Consider the following 21,742-nt stretch of genomic DNA (forward strand, 5'->3'; position numbering starts at 1 on the left):
CAACAACCTGGCCCCTTGTTAACTTCCTGTCAGTTGATGCCATTCACATATACTGCAACAGGAAATCAACTTGGGTCCATTTAGAATGTTTATGTTTGCATCTGTGAAAAGGTCTATAGGGAGGGGGCGCGCCGTGACTGTGGCTACACACCCTTCCCAGCTGGTCTAGGCGAACGCTACAACTCCTCACTCCCTAAATGTAAGCTTTCTATGAAGAGAAGCAGAGATAGGGACTTAGACAGTGTGCAGGAGTTTCTTTGCAACTTTTGACTTGCTTGACGCACCTGTCTCATGTTATAGATGTGCAAAGTATTTTTCTGTAATGAACAACTTATAATAATTTGGTGGCCCCCCTGAAGTAATTCTTAGGGACCCCGGACCCCCTGTCGAAGATCTCTGGTCTAAATGAAGAAATGAAATGGCAGCAGATCAGAAATTGATAATGATTTCAGAACCAGATTTGGACTCATTCTGTCTCTCTCTCAGTACCTGGAGTCGGTGCGCCCTCTGTTGACTGATCCAGGGTATAAGCGGATGACTGAACTGGCCAATCAGTTTGAGTCTAACCTGGGGAACCGCCTGCAACGGTACCTGAAACTCAAAGCTCTGTGGGCCACCAACTATGTAAGTGTACTCAGTCACACGTCCAATGATCAATTAGCGGATCGACATGAAATGGTTGGGCAGCTATTTTAACAGTGGAAGGTTTGAATACATCTTTTTTGTCAGTATGCCACTAATTCTCCAACATTAATTCCAGCTTCTTAAATGTGAATATTTTCTAGTTTTCTCACTCTGTTATTGTAGCAAACTGAATATCTTTGAATCTGGACTGTGAAGTCACCTTTGCGAACATGCGAATGCCATTTTCACTTTTTTCTGACATTTCATAGACCAAGTGATTTTTAATCATGAAAATAAAATGGCACAATGATTGATAATGAAAGTAATCTACTATTTTTCTGACATTTTGCTTTTGTTTACAGTTGTCCACATTCTGCCTAATACCCAGCCCCTTAACTTGCTCCATAATCAGTGATTTGATACTTTAACACTGTACAAAGTACTAGTTCTCAAGTGTACAGGAAGGGAATTGTTTTGTTTTGAGTGAAAAACTTGAAATGTCCACTTTGAATGTCCTGTTGTGGTTCTAGGTGAGCGACTGGTGGGAGGAGTACATCTACTTGAGGAGCCGAGGTCCCATTATGGTCAACAGTAACTACTATGGCATGGTAACCAGCTGCCTTTTCACAGTCTTAAAGCTCAGTTGAGTTAAAATGGATGAAAGCATCTTTTGTTTTCATTACTTTTGTTCTTGCTGTTCTTTCTTGTCGTCTTTCCTTATTACTGTCCTTCAATTCCTCACTAAAACCACCTGTACTTCCTTATTGTGGTTCTCTAAATGTAGACAATAGATTAGCCTACATTTATAGAACAACAATAAGGAAGTACAGTGCTGTTAGACTGCTGCTACAGCACCCAGTTTATACAAATGCGTGCCTCTCTTTTTTGTGCAACAAACAGGAGAGCACTTTTTTTTTTTTTTTGGATTTTCTGGTGCATTTTGTGAACCTTAAGATGGTTATCTACCGGCGATCCCCATGGACTTCCGTCCAGACAAGACCGTCGCTAAATCTCTCATTCAGCGTAATGTTATTTATGCTCATTCTTTGTTGAGCCATGTACTGTTTGGATTTATAAAGGCTTCTTTGAAGGCATCGTCAAAGCTCTCACACTGGGTCTCACTGCATTACAATATGTATCCTTCAGCAGATCTATTAGATGGTGATGGCACAGTGGATATGACACATGGCTTTGGTGTGGGAGACCTGGGTTCGTATTCCCACTGCGGTACATCAACCAATGTGTCCCAGAGCAAGACACTTAACCCCTAGTTGCTCCAGAGGCGTGTTACCTCTGACATATCTAGCAATTGGAAGTCTCTTTGGATAAAAGCATCATCTAAATGACATGTAATGTTGTAATAATCTTTATAGCATGACACAGCACTTTTCCCCAGACAGGAAAATTATTATATATTCTCTCTCTCTCTCTCTCTCTCTCTCTCTCTCTCTCTCTCTCTCTCTCTCTCCTCTTTTTCACTTTTCTTTCTCTTTTCATTTAATTTTCCAAGTTTTTTAGCAGTGCAGTCCATTTGAGATTTTTCAAACAATTTTTTTCATATTTCTGCATTTTCATCTACGTATGTTTCTCACACCATTTGTAAGTGTTCCATACTTATTCATAATTTCAGTTAGAAAATAAATTCAGAGCCCACAGTGTTATACATCGTTTGGCATCGTTGAACTTTTCAAGCCAACAATTCAGTTTAGCGTCAGCTTTTCAAAAAATAACTTTAAATATTCCACATCTTTTATACATTAGTGGTGTTATGCAACTTTTTAAGGAATTTCATGTCCATTCATACTTTTCCAACCATTCTCACTACTTCAACTAGTAATCCAGTTTAGCTTTAGCATTTTAGCTATTCAGCACACACACACACAAACAAACAAACAAACTCGGTCAGACAGATTTTGTGACGATGGTTCCGTAGTGATTGCATTCTGATTTCTCCCCCTCTGCATATTTATTGCAGCAGCTGGACAAGTAGGTTACTCTAATATTGATTTTAGACTATTTTAAGACGAGGTCTTCATGACTCATTTTAAAATAGATAGAGAGAGATTTGCGATAAGCAGCAGCCGCACTGAACTGCAGTCTGTGGACGTATACCACTGTGGTGCCGCGGTGTGCCGAACGGATGTCGCTCCCTTGCCACAGCTGTTCCACTGTTACACCTACAACTTTCATACTATATGGCTATTATTAAATTTTTTTTTTCAAGACATTTATATTAATTAGAACAATTATCACTTTTCCACATTTCTTACAACTTCACCTATTTCTTACACAATTTAACCAGCAATCCAGTTTAGCTTTATCATAAGCTTTTCAAAAAAACTTTAATTATTTCACATCTTTTGTACATTAGTGGTACTATGATATGAAATTCAATTTAATTAAAACCATTCATACTTTTCCAACTATTCTCACTACTTCAACTTCTTCTTACGGATTTAAGCTATTCATCCAGTTTAGCATTAGCAATTTAGCTATTCAGCATTCCCACGCATTTTCTGCAGGAAATGCATTTTCTAGTTAGATTAGAGACTTGTATAACTTTTCACACTTCCTCCATCTGTTCTCATGTCTTTAAAAGCATAGCTCTTGAGAGCCTATTTTTGTTTTAATCCTAATGTTCTGTGTGCCAGGACTTTCTGTATGTGACCCCGACCGCGCTGCAGGCGGCCAGGGCAGGCAACACCATCACTGCCCTGCTGCTCTACCGCCGAAAGGTCAACCGGGAAGAACTCAAACCGGTAAGTATGTTTTGAATTGTGTGCGCATTGTGTGAAGGATGGTGTGTTTGCAAGGGGTCTGGAACGAGACGGTGTAGCTGTAATGTTTTTATTATCTAACTAATCTATCTTGATGTGTGGTAAATATTAGAGCGTGTAAGAAAGTAGGGATAGACCGATTTACTATTATTTAATTAACTACTAATAATCGGTATCGGACATCCCTATAAGCAAGGGCTATTGGATTCCAGTGCTTAAATCAATGGATACGGTCAGTTAGGAAACAAGCTTTTTTACAAGTGAGCAAAAAGCCCATTTTAAGTTTGGAAGTCTGATCTCTCTAATATTGATACCTTTCATTTAACATTATAAGAAATAGCAAAAACGTAACCGCTTAAACAACTGTCTGCTCTGCTGCCAACGAGAGTCTTACAGTAAGAAATACTAATAATAGTTTGCCCCAGGAATTAATAATAGTGTGTTTGATAGTTGGCGTAAGAAAGGCATCAGGCTTATTTGGGATGTATACCAGGGTAATACACTGACGTCCGTTCAACAACTTCAACAATCTGAACACTTTTACGGGTATCTTCAACTCCGTAGTTTTGTTCTGTCAAAGGTGAAAAATCTCCACACAGGCACTCCCTCTCTCGGTGATATAGATTTATTTATACTGAATCGAAAAGACACAAGACATGTTCTCTTTCATTTCTATTCACTACTCTACTCCTTAGACCCATCAGATATAAGGACGATGATACAGAAGTGGGAACGCGATCTTGGTGGGCAATTTATCGAAGATGACTGGCATGAAGCAATAGTCTCTGCCAAAACCACATTTATTGCAACCGAATGAGAGAAACCCAATATAAGATACTCCATAGATCCCACATAACACCATTCATTCTTAACAAGATGGATAACCGGATATAGATATAGATAGATATATCTAGCTATCTTTGGGGTAAAGACAGTCGTGAGCTACCTGCAGTCATTTTGGTTTGGATGGTGGTTTTGTGAACACAGAGAGCACTTGTATGTTTGTTATGTTCTATTTCGATAAAAATTTATAAAATCTATTTAAAAAAAAAATTAAAAAAAAATACTAATAATAAATGTGTGTCTCTTTGTGTCAGAGTCGTGTTCCAGGCACTGTCATCCCTCTGTGCGCAGCCCAGTGTGAGAGGATGTTCAACACAACACGCACGCCAGGAGTCGAGACTGGTAATGCACGCATGCACACGTACAGCAGCTCCCATAGTTAATGTCTATTAGATGGAATTCTATGTATGGGTCAATGACGAAAAAGGGTTGGCAAGATGAGAAAATTGGAAAACTTTGAAAAAGCTTTTTTAAAGGCATCCTTGAGTTTCATTAAAATGTGTATTTTTTGTTATTGTACATTTTATTTCATTTGAAATTTTTTCCGTTCATTTTTTTTTAACAGAGAGAGGACCAAATGGACCTAAAATGTCAAGTGGTGTAACCACAAAGGAATGTTAAATATTTAATATTTCATCCACTACATTGTTTGTGAGTGCACTCATACAAATATAACTCCTATTTCAAGATTTCACCCAAAAATAGATTTTATAAGGATTACTTCTACATTTAAATTATATGTGTTATTGCAATATCAAGTGGTAGATGTGCTGGAAACATTTGTTTTCTAAATAATCTTCAACAAATTGTGTAAAAAGTCTTACCATGTGTTTTTTACAGTATTACATTTTTATCAAACATTAATTTACCTGCACGTGATCATATTTTCAAGAAAAATACTGGTTATCCCATTTGACACAAACCAGTTACACCAGCTGACGTGATGCTTGTACAGTCAAAAAGAAAAAAGTAGATTATTGAACTTGCCGTTTAATTTCATTTCAATGGCAAATATTTCATTGAGGTAACAATTTACTTTATTAGCGGTTAATACTCATTAGATTAAATTAACCAACATCTTAACAAAGTGTGTATATGAACAGAGTTTGTGTGTGAGAAAGAGGTAGAGAGATGGGTAAAAGAGAGCGGGAGAAGCAAGTCTGTTTAGGGTCGTGCATGCCCTTTAACATATTTATAGTTAACTTATTCTGCTGCATTTATCTGAATTGAATTTGATCAACTTTAAACAGCATTTTACTTAATATTTAATATTAAGTAACATTTAATACTTCAATTAAATAATCCTTGAATGTTTTAGGCGTTTTTAAACCTGCTGTTCATGTAGCACATTAGGGTCAGTTCAACTGCCTTATTCTATTTTATTTATTAAATTGTTATGAAATTGGATCCAATAACATTGGAAGGAATGATATACATTTTTAATTTAAGGCTAAATCTTTTTAAACCTATCTATCTTAATAAAGTTGTGGATAAATGATCTCCACTTTAAAAAAATACAAACGCATACAAATAGTAACATTTCAATGTAAAATCTAATTTGTCAGGCATTCTAATGGACACATAGAGTGGGGCAAAAAAGTATTTAGTTAGCCACCAATTGTGCAAGTTTTCCCACTTAAAAAGATGAGAGAGGCCTGTAATTTTCATCATAGGTACACTTCAACTATGAGAAATGAGAAAAAAAAATCCGTAAAATCACATTGTAGGATTTTTAATGACTTTATTTGCAAATTCCTCGGGAAAATAAGTTGGTCACCTACAAACAAGCAAGATTTCTGGCTCTCACAGACCTGTAACTTCTTCTTTAAGAGGCTCCTCTGTCCGCCACTCGTTACCTGTATTAATGGCACCTGTTTGAACTTGTTATCAGTATAAAAGACACCTGTCCACAACCTCAAACAGTCACACTCCAAACCCCACTATGGCCAAGACCAAACAGCTGTCAAAGGACACCAGAAACAAAATTGTAGACCTGCACCAGGCTGGGAAGACTGAATCTGCAATAGGTAAGCAGCTTGGTGTGAAGAAATCAACTGTGGGAGAAATTATAAGAAAATGGAAGACATACAAGACCACTAATAATCTCCCTCGACCCGGGGCTCCATGCAAGATCTCACCCCGTGGGGTCAAAATGATCACAAGAACGGTGAGCAAAAATCCCAGAACCCCACGGGGGGACCTAGTGAATGACCTGCAGAGAGCTGGGACCAAAGTAACAAAGGCTACCATCAGTAACACACTACGCCACCAGGGACTCAAATCCATACGGTCAGATGAAACCAAAATAGAACTTTTTGGTAAAAACTCAACTCGTCGTGTTTGGAGAGGAAAGAATGCTAAGTTGCATCCAAAGAACACCATACCTACTGTGAAGCATGGGGGTGGAAACATCATGCTTTGGGGCTGTTTTTCTGCAAAGGGACCAGGACGACTGATCCGTGTAAAGGAAAGAATGAATGGGGCCATATATCGTGAGATTTTGAGTGAAAACCTCCTTCCAGCAGCAAGGGCATTGAAGATGAAACGTGGCTGGATCTTTAAGCATGACAATGATCCCAAACACACCGCCCGGGCAACGAAGGAGTGGCTTCGAAAGAAGCATTTCAAGGTCCTGGAGTGGCCTAGCCAGTCTCCAGATCTCAACCCAATAGACAATCTTTGGAGGGAGTTGAAAGTCCATGTTGCCCAGCGACAGCCCCAAAACATCACTGCTCTAGAGGAGATCTGCATGAAGGAATGGGCCAAAATACCAGCAACAGTGTGTGAAAACCTTGTGAAGACTTACAGAAAACGTTTGACCTCTGTCATTGCCAACAAAGAGTATATAACAAAGTATTGAGATGAACTTTTGTTATTGACCAAATACTTTTTTTTCCACCATAATTTGCAAATTAATTCATTTAAAAATCCTACAATGTGATTTTTCTGGATTCTCACTTTGTCTCTCATAGTTGAAGTGTACCTATGATGAAAATTACAGGCGTCTCTCATCTTTTTAAGTGGGAGAACTTGCACAATTGGTGGCTGACTAAATACTTTTTTGCCCCACTGTATATCAGAATATGGCCTTGGTGTGAATCAAACATCATTTTTACACTAAATACAAATTTTCACAGTTATTAACCTTGTGGTGCAGCAGTTATGCTGATCAGGGTCCTTTTTTCTCTGTAACTTCCTGTCATGTGGTCTTCTTGCTGATTTTAACAAAATGGCACCTTGAATGGTGGTTACACCACCTGACATTTCAGGAAGCTAGCATGACTGACAGGATTCCCTAAATTATTAAAATAAATATAAGCATAATTTTAAAATATATTGTAAATACGTATAATAACCTTTTAATTTAGGTTAATGCCAAAGTAGTTTATGGGATCTGTTATTAAGAAATCTGCCCTTTTTTAAGCAAGCTAAAGTCTTTGGTACAAAGTTTTGACGGTTACACCACTTAGACATTTTTACCGTTATCCTCTAATTAAAAAAAGTATGTATTGACGTAATTTTTTTTATTTTTTTTATTTAATGTATTTAAATTGAATTTACCCTTTTTATAGACACAAAAATGGGCGTCACATCATTGACCCGTATATCTCATCTCACTTTAGATCTAGGCTGCTGACAAGGTCAGGGAGGTCATAGCACATTACAACCTATCCTGGCCTCTTTGCACTGGCTACCGGTTAAATTCAGTATCCACTTCAAGATTCTTATAATCACCGGCTAGTCTGTCATTGCCAGACCTTCCTCCACAGTGCTGCGGAGGAGGGTCTGGCTAGTCCACACAGCATTCTGGGATAGGAGAAGAACGTGCTCTGGTTTATTGGCATTTCTTTAAACCAATCACAATCGTCTTAGGACCGGACAGAGCCGTCTTGGGAAGGAACTTGTTTTGGTGGAACATGTGTACGTTCAAGAGTTGTTTTAGTCGTGCAACAGAAAACTCAGATTGGACAGATAGTCTAGCTAGCTGTCTGGATTTACCCTGCAGAGATCTGAAGATTCCGGTCTTGCACGCCAGGCTAACTCAGCATTCTTTTTTGTAAGATGCTCATTTAAGAATACATTGGTCCCCTTGAGCATTTTCCTTAGCATATTTTTTTTTTAGTAGGCTAATTTTAGACTTTCTGTTGGTAAATCTCACTATTATGGGTGCTATCTTGCCCTCATCTTTCTGTTTTCTTGATTGTGGGAGGGGGTGGCAAGCTTCAATGTCCTGCTCAATTACTAGGATTTTGTTTGCCTGTAAGAACTTAATCAGTTGCTGTTCAATTGACTGGTTGTCTTCCTCGTTGAACACGTCACCCCTTCGTGAACTGACTGCTGCTTTAGGGTAGGACTGAGGCTTTGTTTTCAACCCTGTCACCACTGTCGTTTATTCTGGAGTATTGCTCTAGATCATTGATCCTGCCCTCCAAGGTTGTAATTTTGTTGTCTTTCTCCTCATTCTGTCGTTCTAGCTCATCAACCCTCTTCATCAAACCCAACACCATTTCTAAGTTTTTTTTGATTTCGCCTAATTCCCCTTGTGAAAATTCCAATGTTTTTAGTCCATCGAACTTGTTTTCGATGAGGCTCCTGACGTCATGAATGTCTTTCTGTTTCACGTTGGTATTTGCCATATTTCTCTCTTTTCAGCTGGCCAGGGAGGGACAAATTTTTGTTGACATTGTTGACTGTATTACTTTACATTATATTACTGTATTTACTTTTGCTTTTGTTTTACTACAATTTATTGTGCTTTGTTTTAATGTACATTATTTATTCCGTCTGTGATAAGTGCTACACAAATAAACTTTACTTCCTTACATTGGAAAACAAGCTTGGTTAAAATGTGTAATTGATGGAAAAAATGAAGCAGACGATGGAAATGACTGATCTGCCAGTGGAATAATCCTCCTTTCCTTGGCAGATGTGCTCCAGCACTGGCAGGACAGTGAGTTTGTGGCAGTGTACCACAAGGGTCGCTTTTTCCGCCTGTGGGTGTACACGGCAGGCCGTCTGCTGTCGCCCAGGGAGATCGAGCACCAGATCCAGAGGATCCTGGATGACCCTTCTCCCCCGCAACCTGGAGAGGAGAAACTGGGAGCTCTTACTGCTGGAGACAGGTAGGACCGATAAAATTAGGGCTGCCACCAATGAAAACATTTTTATATATATTTTTTATCTTTTCTAAATGTACTTTAAAGGGGATATTTCAAGTTTTTAATGCTCTTAGCAACATGGGAGCAGACAAATATGCTCGCTTTATGCACATCAACAATCCAAAACAATGACAAATGGTGTCTAAAATCTTCTCCAGAATGACCTCAAAGGAAACAAAAAATGTTACACTTTGATGAAATCACATGCTTGCTTGGGTGCTTGGTAAAAGTTTCCACCCTCCTCCTCTCCTCCTGAGGTGCACAGGGGGTTAACAATGCCATCTGGGTGCTGTGAGAGTGAGGTAGCCCTCAGGTAGAATTCCTTTCCTGTCTAATCACAGACTGAATAATTCTGCGGCTAAGTAGAAACGAAAATGGTACTCCAGTGTGCACAGTAGAGTGCCTTGACATTCTGATAAGCACATAACAGCTTTGGGAATTCAGTGTGCTTATCTGTGACTTGCAGCCAAAGGGGTAAGCTTCGCTTCAGAGCTTGAACCTCCTATGGTGCCATTTTGATGCTACAAAGTCATCACCCGACGTTAGCATTCCATTGATTGCCATTCATTTTGAATAACTTTACATTTGAAGCGTTTAAAGACTATTTGTCCATTGTTTATTTCTAAAGAAACACGACAATGTATAAAAGGCTCCATTATCTTGTACCTCACGTTATGGCTCCGTAGTAGACAACGATTGTGTCATAACCACGCGACTTACTGTCACATAGTAGAGGAATTACAGTATAGTACAGGAGAAGCTTGCAGGCAGTTTCGACTTACATTAGCTGCTTACGTTTAATTACTAATGTTGACTAGCATTTTAGTTAGCAATAATTAGCCTGTGTCCATGTTATCTCCTTACATATACCTACGCTCGCCGTCTCTGCAAGATTGGGAATGATTGAGATTTCTCTTGGCACAGCTACCAGAAGACTTCCAACTTTCAGACAGGTTACTCACGTCACATTTACGTCGTCTCTCTCAGTTGGAGGCTGCGCAGTAACGCTCAGCGCCACCGGAAAAGTGCTTCTAATATCCTTCACTGGTCTCCGTCCAGAGCAACGAGATCTTTTGGTCCATTCTTATATACTGACTATGCTTGCAGCAGGATCTGCATCTTTGTTATTAAACATCGCCAAGGTAACGTGATCTCGTGAAGTGCTGTCCCAGTCCCATGTATACCTATCTGAGCCCATGTGGCCTCACACACTCACTCACTCACTTAGCACCTGACATCAATTAAGTCTGAGTCTTTAGTCCTTAGTCCTCAGGGCTCACTTTGGGATTGGGCCAGTCTGTTTTGCATAAACCGCTCTCAACCGACTCTCTGCTTTTTGACTAAAGTCTTCTAAAGATCTCTTTGTGAGCCAGAGTTTGTGCATATTCTAATGATATTTCTTTAGAATTTTTGGAAGTTCACAACACATTCATTGTGATTATTTATATATATTATATATATATATATTTTTTTAGCTCTTTAGAAGATTCATAGTTGAAATACCACTTTAGTGGTTTCAAATTTTCAATTCAAATGGCACGAGTATTAGTTCTGACAAGTACATAAATATAATAATAAAATCCACACAATGTAACACATGACTGTTTTACAATGAAATGATTTATAATACAAGATGTACTGTAATTTTCTAAATCATGATCTGCTTGTAGACTGATGTTCTACTATCCAGGCAACCATTTGTTTCTGTATTTGTACCACTTGCGGAGATTTGAAGCTTGCTCATAGGGATGTTAACAACTATTCTAGTTTTACTAAAGTATACAGTGGGGAGAACAAGTATTTGATACACTGCCGATTTTGCAAGTTTTCCCACTTGCAAAGCATGTAGAAGTCTAATTTTTATCATAGGTACTCTTCAACTGTGAGTGACGGAATCTAAAACAAAAATCCAGAAAATCACATTGTATGATTTTTAAGTAACTAATTTGCATTTTTTGCATGACATAAGTATTTGATTGTTGGCCAAGATCTCTCGATACATGGCCCCATCCATCCTCCCCTCAATACTGTGCAGTCGTCCTGTCCCCTTGCAGAAAAGCATCCCCAAAGAATGATGTTTCCACCTCCATGCTTCACGGTTGGGATGATGTTTTTGGGGTTGTACTCCTCCTTCTTCTTCCTCCAAACACGGCGAGTGGAGTTTAGACCAAAAAGCTCTATTTTTGTCTCATCAGACCACATGACCTTCTCCCATTCCTCCTCTAGATCATCCAGATGGTCATTGGCAAACTTCAGACAGGCCTGGACATGTGCTGGCTTGAGCAGGGGGACCTTACGTGCGCTGCAGGATTTTAATCCATGATGGCGTAGTGTGTTACTAATGGTTTTCTTTGAGACTGTGGTCCCAGCTCTCTTCAGGTCATTGACCAGGTCCTGCCGTGTAGTTCTGGGCTGATCCCTCACCTTCCTCATGATCATTGATGCCCCACGAGGTGAGAGCTTGCATGGAGCACCAGACCGAGGGAGATTGACCGTCATCTTGAACTTCTTCCATTTTCTAATAATTGCGCCAACAGTTGTTGCCTTCTCACCAAGCTGCTTGCCTATTGTCCTGTAGCCCATCCCAGCCTACAGTTTTATCCCTGATGTCCTTACACAGCTCTCGTCTTGGCCATTGTGGAGAGGTTGGAGTCTGTTTGAGTGTGTGGACAGGTGTCTTTTATACAAGTAACTAGTTCAAACAGGTGCATTTAATACAGGTAATGAGTGGAGAACAGGAGGGCTTCTTAAAGAAAAACTAACAGGTCTGTGAGAGCCGGAATTCTTACTGGTTGGTAGGTGATCAAATACTTATGTCATGCAATAAAATGCAAATTAATTATTTAAAAATCATACAATGTGATTTTCTGGATTTTTGTTTTAGATTCCGTCTCTTACAGTTGAAGTGTACCTATGATAAAAATTACAGACCTCTACATGCTTTGTAAGTAGGAAAACCTGCAAAATCGGCAGTGTATCAAATACTTGTTCTCCCCACTGTATATAACTTAGATTGTTAGAGCTAAAAATTAGGGCTGTCAGCGTTAATCGCGATGCGATTAAGGGTCGAGGATAATGTGTGAATTTTTTTTATTCGTATTAATCGCATGCCACCATTTATTAATTTATTTTCACTTCACTCGACTTTGCGTCGTGCCTAACGGGCTACTACTTTGCCGTACTTCCTCGTAACACATCCTGCTGTTGCAGGAATAGCAACGCTGATTTCGGTGCCTCATTCCGGTGCCACTGATAGGCTTGCACTTCTCTCTGATGCTCTGAAACAGACGTTACAGGCATCAGAAACATCGCTGCACATGACGCTAGTTCACACTAAATATGTGACTAGATTAAATATATAAAATACAAATCTTAAAATCAAGTTCATAAAGTCATTTTCTTTGCATTCATTTGATTCCCAATCAAGATACACTGGTAAGAATTGCTTTCCATTGTTAATATGTACTTAAAAACTCGACTTGAGATGCTGGGTCCAGCGTCTCAAATGTGAGAAATTATTTTACCAAAACAATTTGAAAATTACGACTGTGGGATATTGTGTTTTTCACTGTTTGATATTTTATGCAATAGATGAAAAAAGTCTGGGAATCACTAAAGTCTATAGGATTCATCATCTGGGTACAATAAATGTCTGTACAAAAAAAGAAATAGTTGAGATATTTCAGTCTACACACCAAAGGGGTGAATGGACCAGCCGACTGACATTACTATCCCTGGAGCCACGTCTAGTGTTTTTGGCGGCCTGTTTTAGTCTAGTCTTTGTGTTAAGCTGTCATTTTAGTTTTTTATTAGTTTTAGTCACGTTTTTACTCTTTTTAGTCTAGTCAAGTTTCAGTCTAGTCAAGTTTCAGTCGACTAAAAGTCTGAGCATTTTAGTCTTATTATAGTCAGAATTAGAGCTGGGCAATGTATCGATTATATCTATCGTGGTATGAGACTACATATCGGCTTAGATTTTGGATATCGTAATATGGCATAATTATAGTCCTAGTCATCGTCACATGACCAGCATTTACGTTGCGTCTCATTTTCGTCACGTGATAAAGGTTCGTTGACGACGATATTTCGTCATAATTTTCATTGACGAAAACAACACTAGCAACATCATAGCAAACGTCGTAACGGGGTTTCTATGCAAATCTTTAAAAAGATATATATTTCTTTTTTGCCATACTGCGGTTTTCCATGAGTATTTTTTTGAACAAACTTGACAGTGTGCAAACTTCACTCCACTTGATCCCAAAATGATTCTACAGTCAGGTCCATAAATATTGGGACATCGACACAATTCTAATCTTTTTGGCTCTATACACCACCACAATGGAGTTGAAATGAAATGAACAAGATGTGCTTTAACTGCAGACTTTCAGCTTTAATTTGAGGGTATTTACATCCAAATCAGGTGAACGGTGTAGGAATTACAACAGTTTGTATATGTGTCTCCCACTTTTTAAGGGACCAAAAGTAATGGGACAGATTAACAATCATAAATCAAACTTTCACTTTTTAATACTTGGTTGCAAATCCTTTGCATTCAATTCCAGCCTGAAGTCTGGAAGGCATAGACATCACCAGACGCTGGGTTTCATCCTTGGTGATGCTCTGCCAGGCCTCTACTGCAACTGTCTTCAGTTCCTGCTTGTTCTTGGGGCATTTTCCCTTCAGTTTTGTCTTCAGCAAGTGAAATGCATGCTCAATCGGATTCAGGTCAGGTGATTGACTTGGCCATTGCATAACATTCCACTTCTTTCCCTTAAAAGACTCTTTGGTTGCTTTCGCAGTAAGCTTTGGGTCATTGTCCATCTGCACTGTGAAGCGCCGTCCAATGAGTTCTGAAGCATTTGGCTGAATATGAGCAGATAATATTGCCCGAAACACTTCAGAATTCATCCTGCTGCTTTTGTCAGCAGTCACATCATCAATAAATACAAGAGAAGCAGTTCCATTGGCAGCCATACATGCCCACGCCATGACACTACCACCACCATACTTCACTGATGAGGTGGTATGCTTTGGATCATGAGCAGTTCCTTTCCTTCTCCATACTCTTCTCTTCCCATCACTCTGGTACATGTTGATCTTTGTCTCATCTGTCCATAGGATGTTGTTGCAGAAATGTGAAGGCTTTTTTAGATGTTGTTTGGCAAACTCTAATCCGGCCTTCCTGTTTTTGAGGCTCACCAATGGTTTACATCTTGTAGTGAACCCTCTGTATTCACTCTGGTGAAGTCTTCTCTTGATTGTTGACTTTGACACACATACACCTACCTCCTGGAGAGTGTTCTTGATCTGGCCAACTGTTGTGAAGGGTGTTTTCTTCACCAGGGAAAGTATTCTTCGGTCATCCACCACAGTTGTTTTCCGTGGTCTTCCGGGTCTTTTGGTGTTGCTGAGCTCACCGGTGCGTTCTTTCTTTTTAAGAATGTTCCAAACAGTTGATTTGGCCACACCTAATGTTTTTGCTATCTCTCTGATGGGTTTGTTTAGATTTTTCAGCCTAATGATGGCTTGCTTTACTGATAGTGACAGCTCTTTGGATCTCATATTGAGAGTTGACAGCAACAGATTCCAAATGCAAATAGCACACTTGAAATGAACTCTGGACCTTTTATCTGCTCCTTGTAAATGGGATAATGACGGAATAACACACACCTGGCCATGGAACAGCTGAGCAGCCAATTGTCCCATTACTTTTGGTCCCTTAAAAAGTGGGAGGCACATATACAAACTGTTGTAATTCCTACACCGTTCACCTGATTTGGATGTAAATACCCTCAAATTAAAGCTGAAAGTCTGCAGTTAAAGCACATCTTGTTCGTTTCATTTCAACTCCATTGTGGTGGTGTATAGAGCCAAAAAGATTAGAATTGTGTTGATGTCCCAATATTTATGGACCTGACTGTATATTTGGAACATGTCAAGTCTTCTTAGATTGTCTTGCCAGTTGGATGGACACATCATCAAGTCAAATGGAGGATGCAGTGTTGTATTCAGCTCCTCCTTTAAACAAGGCCAAATAACTCTTGGATGCCCTCAAAGTTCAATCCATGATTATAAAAAGGACACCCGTTTCTTTTTCCATGAGCTTCCTGTTAAGACTTTCTGTATCCTGTGACAGTTGAGAAATGTGGTTTCTTTTGTGATCCAGGGTTCCTTGGTCTCAGATGAGGAAGCAGTACTTTAGCTCCGGCATCAATAAGCGATCACTGGATTCCATCGAGAGGGCGGCCTTCTTCGTAACCTTGGACGATGAAGAGCAAGGCATGAGGGGAGAGGACCCAGCAGGGAACTTGGACCGCTATGCCAAGTCCATACTGCATGGGAAATGTTATGATAGGTGAGGAGGACACACAGGAAAGAAACTAGATCTAGCCTGAAGATAATTTAATAAAGGAAATCAATATTTATGGTGAATTAAACTATTGGCAGACAGGCAGTACACGTTTGTGTGTGTGTGTGTTTATTTTTAAAACCCACATTGGCAGAATTATCCCAAAAGTATGTATGGCAGGATTCCCCTTAAACTCCAGTGCAGAGGAAGTGAAAGCATTATGTCATTGTGAGCATGCTGATGCAGAGCAGCGAGCATGGCTGTAGACTCTTAGGGGCCAATTCGCATAAAGATGTCGTGCCTTGTGCGGCCGCTAATCTGCACAAGTTGTTGAGAAATTGTTGTTGTTGAAATCCATTGCAGCCAACCTGTACAATATCTTATCTACCTACTCTGTCTATAGGGAGCCCATATGTTTTATAGCAGTGTTAAATTGCATTTGGAAAAAAATGTTGACTTGCACATCTATTTTTTTGATTGAAATATAACATGAGGGTTTGAATAAATTAGTATACATTTCTTTGTCAATTTCTTAAATCCCTAGCTGTTTTTCTTTTGTGTATACAGGTAATACTTTCTCACGTTTCAGCCATATCTCCGTCTTTCTTCTGTCGTCCCTCAGGTGGTTTGATAAATCTTTCTCCATTGTGATCTACAAGAATGGGAAAAGTGGACTAAATGCTGAGCACTCCTGGGCTGATGCACCGACAGTGGCTCACCTTTGGGAGGTGGGTGTTCGAGGGCTTCTGTTTGTCTCTCAAATTGAAATGAATTTGACAGCTTACTATCAGAATCAGAATACTTCATTGATCCCCTCAGGGAAATTGTTAAGTTGCAGTTGTGCACAGTCAACTTTAAGGCAAAAAATAAGGGTAAGAAAAAAAACTGGTCAATAAGTGTATAAAGTAACATAGCTAAAGTGCAAGAAATACAAAGTTAAGTAAAAGTAAAGTAAGATTATGTTGATATACAATGGATTGTACAAATGCTTTTAAATTTAACATGTACTAGCATTTATCCATCACACTCTGTTTCTCAATAGTGGAAGTTCTCACTTGGTATTGGCAGTGAGAGACCTGTTTCCGAGAAATGTCTGTGTTTAGAGGAGGAGGACTGGGAAATGAATACTGAGTGAAAAAGCAGCCCAAATAATTATTACACTGCTGCTGCTTAGCATCATTATACTACTACTGAAAATGCTGGGAAACACTAAATACGTCATTAATCTGTATACTTCTGACAGCTGATGGCATGGGTGCCGTGAGTTATAATGGAAAGACCACCATGTGGGCCTGCTGAAGTGCTAACTGTGCACTTAGTCATTTATTCCGTTGTCAGTGGAAAGAATCATGCACAGGAAATGTACGCATGAATGCGTGTCCATCCACCTTTTGGTGTATAAATACTCTGACAACTAAAAGTCCTGCATTGAAAATGTTACTAAGTAAAAGTATATAAGTATAATCAGGAAAATGGAAAGTATTAAAAGTTAAATTACTTAATGCAGAAAAATGCCTCACATTTTAGAAACTGAAAACGCTCCAAACAGTTCTCTGTTTACCCTGCTAATCATTTCAGCTGGACTTGCGGGCCGTTATATCGTTGGCTAGTTTAATTTATAATAAAACATTGTATTTTATAAAGTACATGGGTTATGTGTGCAAAAATCTTAATTTGTAAAGTAACTAAAGCTGTCCGATGAATGTAGTGGAGTAAAAAGTACAATATTTCTCTCAAATGTAGCGGAATAGAAGTAGGAAGTGGCAAGAGCAGAAAAGAAGTATAAGTACATCAAATTTGTACTTAAGTACAGTACTTGACTAAATGTACTTAGTTACATTCCACCACTGCTCTTTCCCTCCCCAGTTCACCCTGGCCACAGATGCCTTCCAGCTGGGCTACTCTGAGGACGGGCACTGCAAAGGCGAGGTGGACCGCTCACTACCCCTACCCCAGAGGCTGGTCTGGGACATCCCCTCAGAGGTACCAACACTTGTCTGTTCAGATGTGTTCAAACATTCTGCCCTCACTCACTAGTTATCACAACCTGACAGGCATGCCTCGGTTGAGATCGTATGGTACGATGCAGTGAACGTGCCTGAATGGTATTTATTCTCCTACTCCTATCTGCCTGTACAAGCACACACGGCCAACGACCATGCAGGGCTGCCAATAAAACCAATATGGTCGAACATGTCTTACAACAGATGGCATGCAACCGCATCCTTCACATAGAACAGGGGGGGGTCAAACTCAGTTTCCCTGAGGGCCAGACTGGAAAATGAGAATCACATCAAGGGCCAGACATGTAGAGATTGACATGTTTATTTAAGAGAAAAAGTCAAATATTTTAACTGTATTATTGCATGTCTCATATACTGTAGTCTTCTCACTTACATTTTGGGCCTCATAAAGCCGCAAAAAAGTTCCTCAGCCAGCGACAAATACACTGAGAAAAGCGAAAAGTTGGGAAAAGGCCTGAAAAAGCGATAACAACTTCCAAAAAAGTGTCAAAACATTGAGTAAAGCATCCAAAACGTTAAAACAAAGTGCCTAAAGCATTGGGAAAAGCGCATAAATCTCCATAAAAGGCATCAAAAATGTTGGAAAAAAGCACCAAAAACCTTGGACAAAATGACAAAAACTAGGTGGGCCTAAATTTATTGTGAACCTAAATTGAAATGCGGGCCGGATCAAAACCTGCGAGGGGCCGGATTTGGCCCTTGGGTTTTGAGTTTGACACGTGTGACATAGAACAACAAAGTCAAATTGTTTTTATATTATGTTTTTATTTTATCTATTACTTCTGATAATGGTGTTAGTCTGTGTACCTACAGTTTATAGATCCATACAGTCTAAAGCAGGGATCTTCAACTGGGGTTCCGAGACCCCTCAGAGTCAATGCAGTGGGGGCGGGGTCCAAATTATTATTAATTTTTTGAAAGTTTTTTTTCCAAAATTAAAAGGCCTTAACATGAATCTAACATATATTATTAGCAAATATATATCCCCCACTGATGATAGGCTTTCTGGCCTATAGGTAAGGGGGTGTGTGTGTGTGTGTGTCCGTCCCTGATGTCTAGGGGTAAATCGGACGCAACATAACGTGTGCCCCCCCACACACTCTTCCCACTCCCAAACATGGCCAGGACAAAGAATTGCAAAGTAGCAGTTTCTATTTTATTCAGAGATGAGGCTCCAAAACAACTCTAGAAACAACCTAAAACTTTCCTAAACAAAATGTAAAGAAAAGACGAAGCTCTAACCTAGGCTTCTGATAGCAAAACAGGAGAAAAGGGAACAAACAAAGGATATAAAACAAAGAAAATGTATTCACAGCCAAAACAAAATGGCTGAAGGATAACAAATCCAAGAGATCAAAACAATCATTTTCACTGAAGGCTGTTTACACTCCTCACAACAACTTGAAACACAAGACACAGATTTACACAGGCACATGTTGGGAATGGCAGAGTGAAGAGAGAGTTCCTGTCTGAGGCTTAAAATGGCTGCTGTCCTCCAGGCGACCAATCGGGAGACGGCAATCGGCTCTGCTGGACCAATCCAGTGTACGCACCTGTTCTCCATTACCTATGTAGACTCAGAGGAGATCAACTGACAGTGCAGGGTGAAAGACAAATTACAAAATATGACCCCAGGGTCATAACACCTCCCCACCCAAGATCAAACATTTTCCTAAAGAAAAAGTTTGACTCAAGACCTAGACAGAGCATCAGCCATAACGATTTCCAAACCTTTTTGAAACGAATCTCAATATTAAAATCTTGCAGTAACAAGGACCACCGTATCAGAATCAGAAAGGGCTTTATTGCCAAGTACGTTTTTGCACATTCAAGGAATTTGTCATGGTGTTGTTGGTGCATGTCACACATTCAAATATAAGAAAGATAAAAAAAGAATATAAACAATATAATTATAAACCTATACCAGTGTTTCCTTTAGGATTTTTTTTTTTTTTTTTTTAGCAGTGGGGGCAGATCTGTCAGAATTGTTTTTATATACATTACACAAAAGGCAAAGAAAATACAATCACTTTTACCTATTTTGGCCATACACGGTCATATTGACCGCTCAGATTTGTTTTTAATCTTTTGCGCGGTTGAAGATGCATCTTGGTTGCTTAGTAATAATCACCGTCTCTGTCAGAGAAACGTAACTAGCGGTCTCGAGTAACAAGTGTGGGCATCACCGATGGGCCGAAGGCAAGGCCAGAGTCTGTAACGTAGGCTATTACGGCGTGGATGGACTCAGTTCTGAATCGGAAAAAAAGCGGGGGGCTCGCTCTGTGAAAGGCGCGGTACTCGTAGATGGCCGGTGGCTGTCTACGTGTTCATATAACTTTATACATCCTCGAACTGGCTGGAATCATTGCACACATCCTCTCCAAGGAGTGCACCAACTGTAAAATGTCCAGGAGGAAGTTCATGCAGCAACTGGCAGAGGAGCTGAGAGCGGAGTTTATGGAGGAAAAAAGGGCAGCGGCGCACGGTCCGAGCAGCGCTGCACACCACAGCAGACACCAAAACGGAGGCAGTGCCAGGTTAGGTTATAAATGTTCAAATAACATACTTTTAATTGTTATTTGGCTATGAATTATGTTAAATGAATGAATATTTTTCAGGATATGAATGTATGAAATAATCATGGTTTACTATGCCATGATATGACTTATTGAAACACGTATTAGGCTACTACTCAAAAGTATAATTAAAATCGTTGAAATGTACATCTCAGTGTTATTACGTTGTTCTAAAGATATCCTAAGACAATACATGCATTAATATCGCAATTGGGTATTTATCATGAGAGATTATAGAGTATGAAATCTGGCGGTCAAAATGACCGCCCACGGCAGTTCTAGTAGTTATGGGATTCCAGCACTTCCAGTATCTTAATACAGTGTAACTACTTAAGCATGTAAATAATGCACCTAAAATACAAACGTGAGCAAGGGCGTTGAGCAATCGCTATTATATTGAATCAACAGCCACGTGCAATTTAGCTAGCAGGTGAAGGTGAAACCACGAAAATCACCAGTTAACTTAATTTAAATTTGCAAGAACTATAGACTAATACAGGCTTAAATGAACTGACAACATAAGTTATACGACTTACAGTTCTCAAGGATGCACACTTGCCATCTCAACTGGGTCCTCCGGACAGCCTGTCTCTTTTTTCTTTCTCCCTTTTCTCTAAGTGGCACGCATGCCCACTCGTGGTGTGAAGCGCGTGTCCGCGCTATTCTCTGACATGCTCTCTAACAATCACTACTGATAGACGGCTTTTTGTACATTTCTGATACCGTGGTGGGAGGAATCTAACCGTGGTGGGCCGCCACTTGCCAATCAACATAGAGGAAACACTGTATACACACAGTATGTATTAGTAACTATAAAATAAATGTAAATAAATAATAAAATAAGTTAAACCGTAGTAAAAATTAACGCTACAGCAGAGTAGGTACAGTGGCATGAGGAGCCAGAGGTGGAGTGTAGAGAGCGTCAGGGTGGTTTCCGGGCCTTGTTAATAAGGCTAGTGGCAGAGGGGAAAAAACTGTCCTTATGACGTGTGGTTGAGGTCCTGATGGACCTCAGCCTCCTGCCAGAGGGGAGTGGCTCAAAGAGTTTGTTCCCGGGGTGGGAGGGGTCAGCCACAATCTGTCCAGAGCGCTTCAGAGTCCTGGTGTCGTACAGGCCCTGGACCTTTGAGCTCAAGGTTGTTTTGGTTTCGATACTGATACCGTAAATGTGATACTAGTTCCCGAACAATACTTTTTTTTGATAACAATCTTTTAAGATCTATTTTAACAAAGAAATTACAATATTACACATTACGATACAATTTTGGTATTTTTTTTTTTCAGCTGCTTTACACCTATGTGACACTCACTGTAGACAAGCCTCTTAAAATACAACAACACACACTTGTGAGCCCTATCTCTGTGTAACAGAGTTTTTCCTGCCTGC

The 21,742-nt window shown here is 39.7% G+C and overlaps 1 protein-coding gene across 3 annotated transcripts in view; it reads left to right on the top strand.

The window, feature by feature from the left end:
• Window positions 1-21,742, top strand: part of cpt1a2b (carnitine palmitoyltransferase 1A2b) — a 46,393-nt gene that overhangs the window by 14,301 nt on the left and 10,350 nt on the right. For all 3 annotated transcript variants that reach the window (XM_078270412.1, XM_078270411.1, XM_078270410.1), the window contains 8 exons: window positions 487-624; window positions 1,155-1,232; window positions 3,276-3,383; window positions 4,499-4,586; window positions 9,172-9,367; window positions 15,573-15,761; window positions 16,378-16,483; window positions 17,622-17,738. In XM_078270412.1, the coding sequence (XP_078126538.1) occupies window positions 487-624; window positions 1,155-1,232; window positions 3,276-3,383; window positions 4,499-4,586; window positions 9,172-9,367; window positions 15,573-15,761; window positions 16,378-16,483; window positions 17,622-17,738 (1,020 nt within the window). The remainder of the gene's footprint in view (window positions 1-486; window positions 625-1,154; window positions 1,233-3,275; window positions 3,384-4,498; window positions 4,587-9,171; window positions 9,368-15,572; window positions 15,762-16,377; window positions 16,484-17,621; window positions 17,739-21,742) is intronic.

Source organism: Sander vitreus, chromosome 15 (assembly GCF_031162955.1).
Source record: "Sander vitreus isolate 19-12246 chromosome 15, sanVit1, whole genome shotgun sequence".
NCBI classification, from domain to species: Eukaryota; Metazoa; Chordata; class Actinopteri; order Perciformes; family Percidae; genus Sander; species Sander vitreus.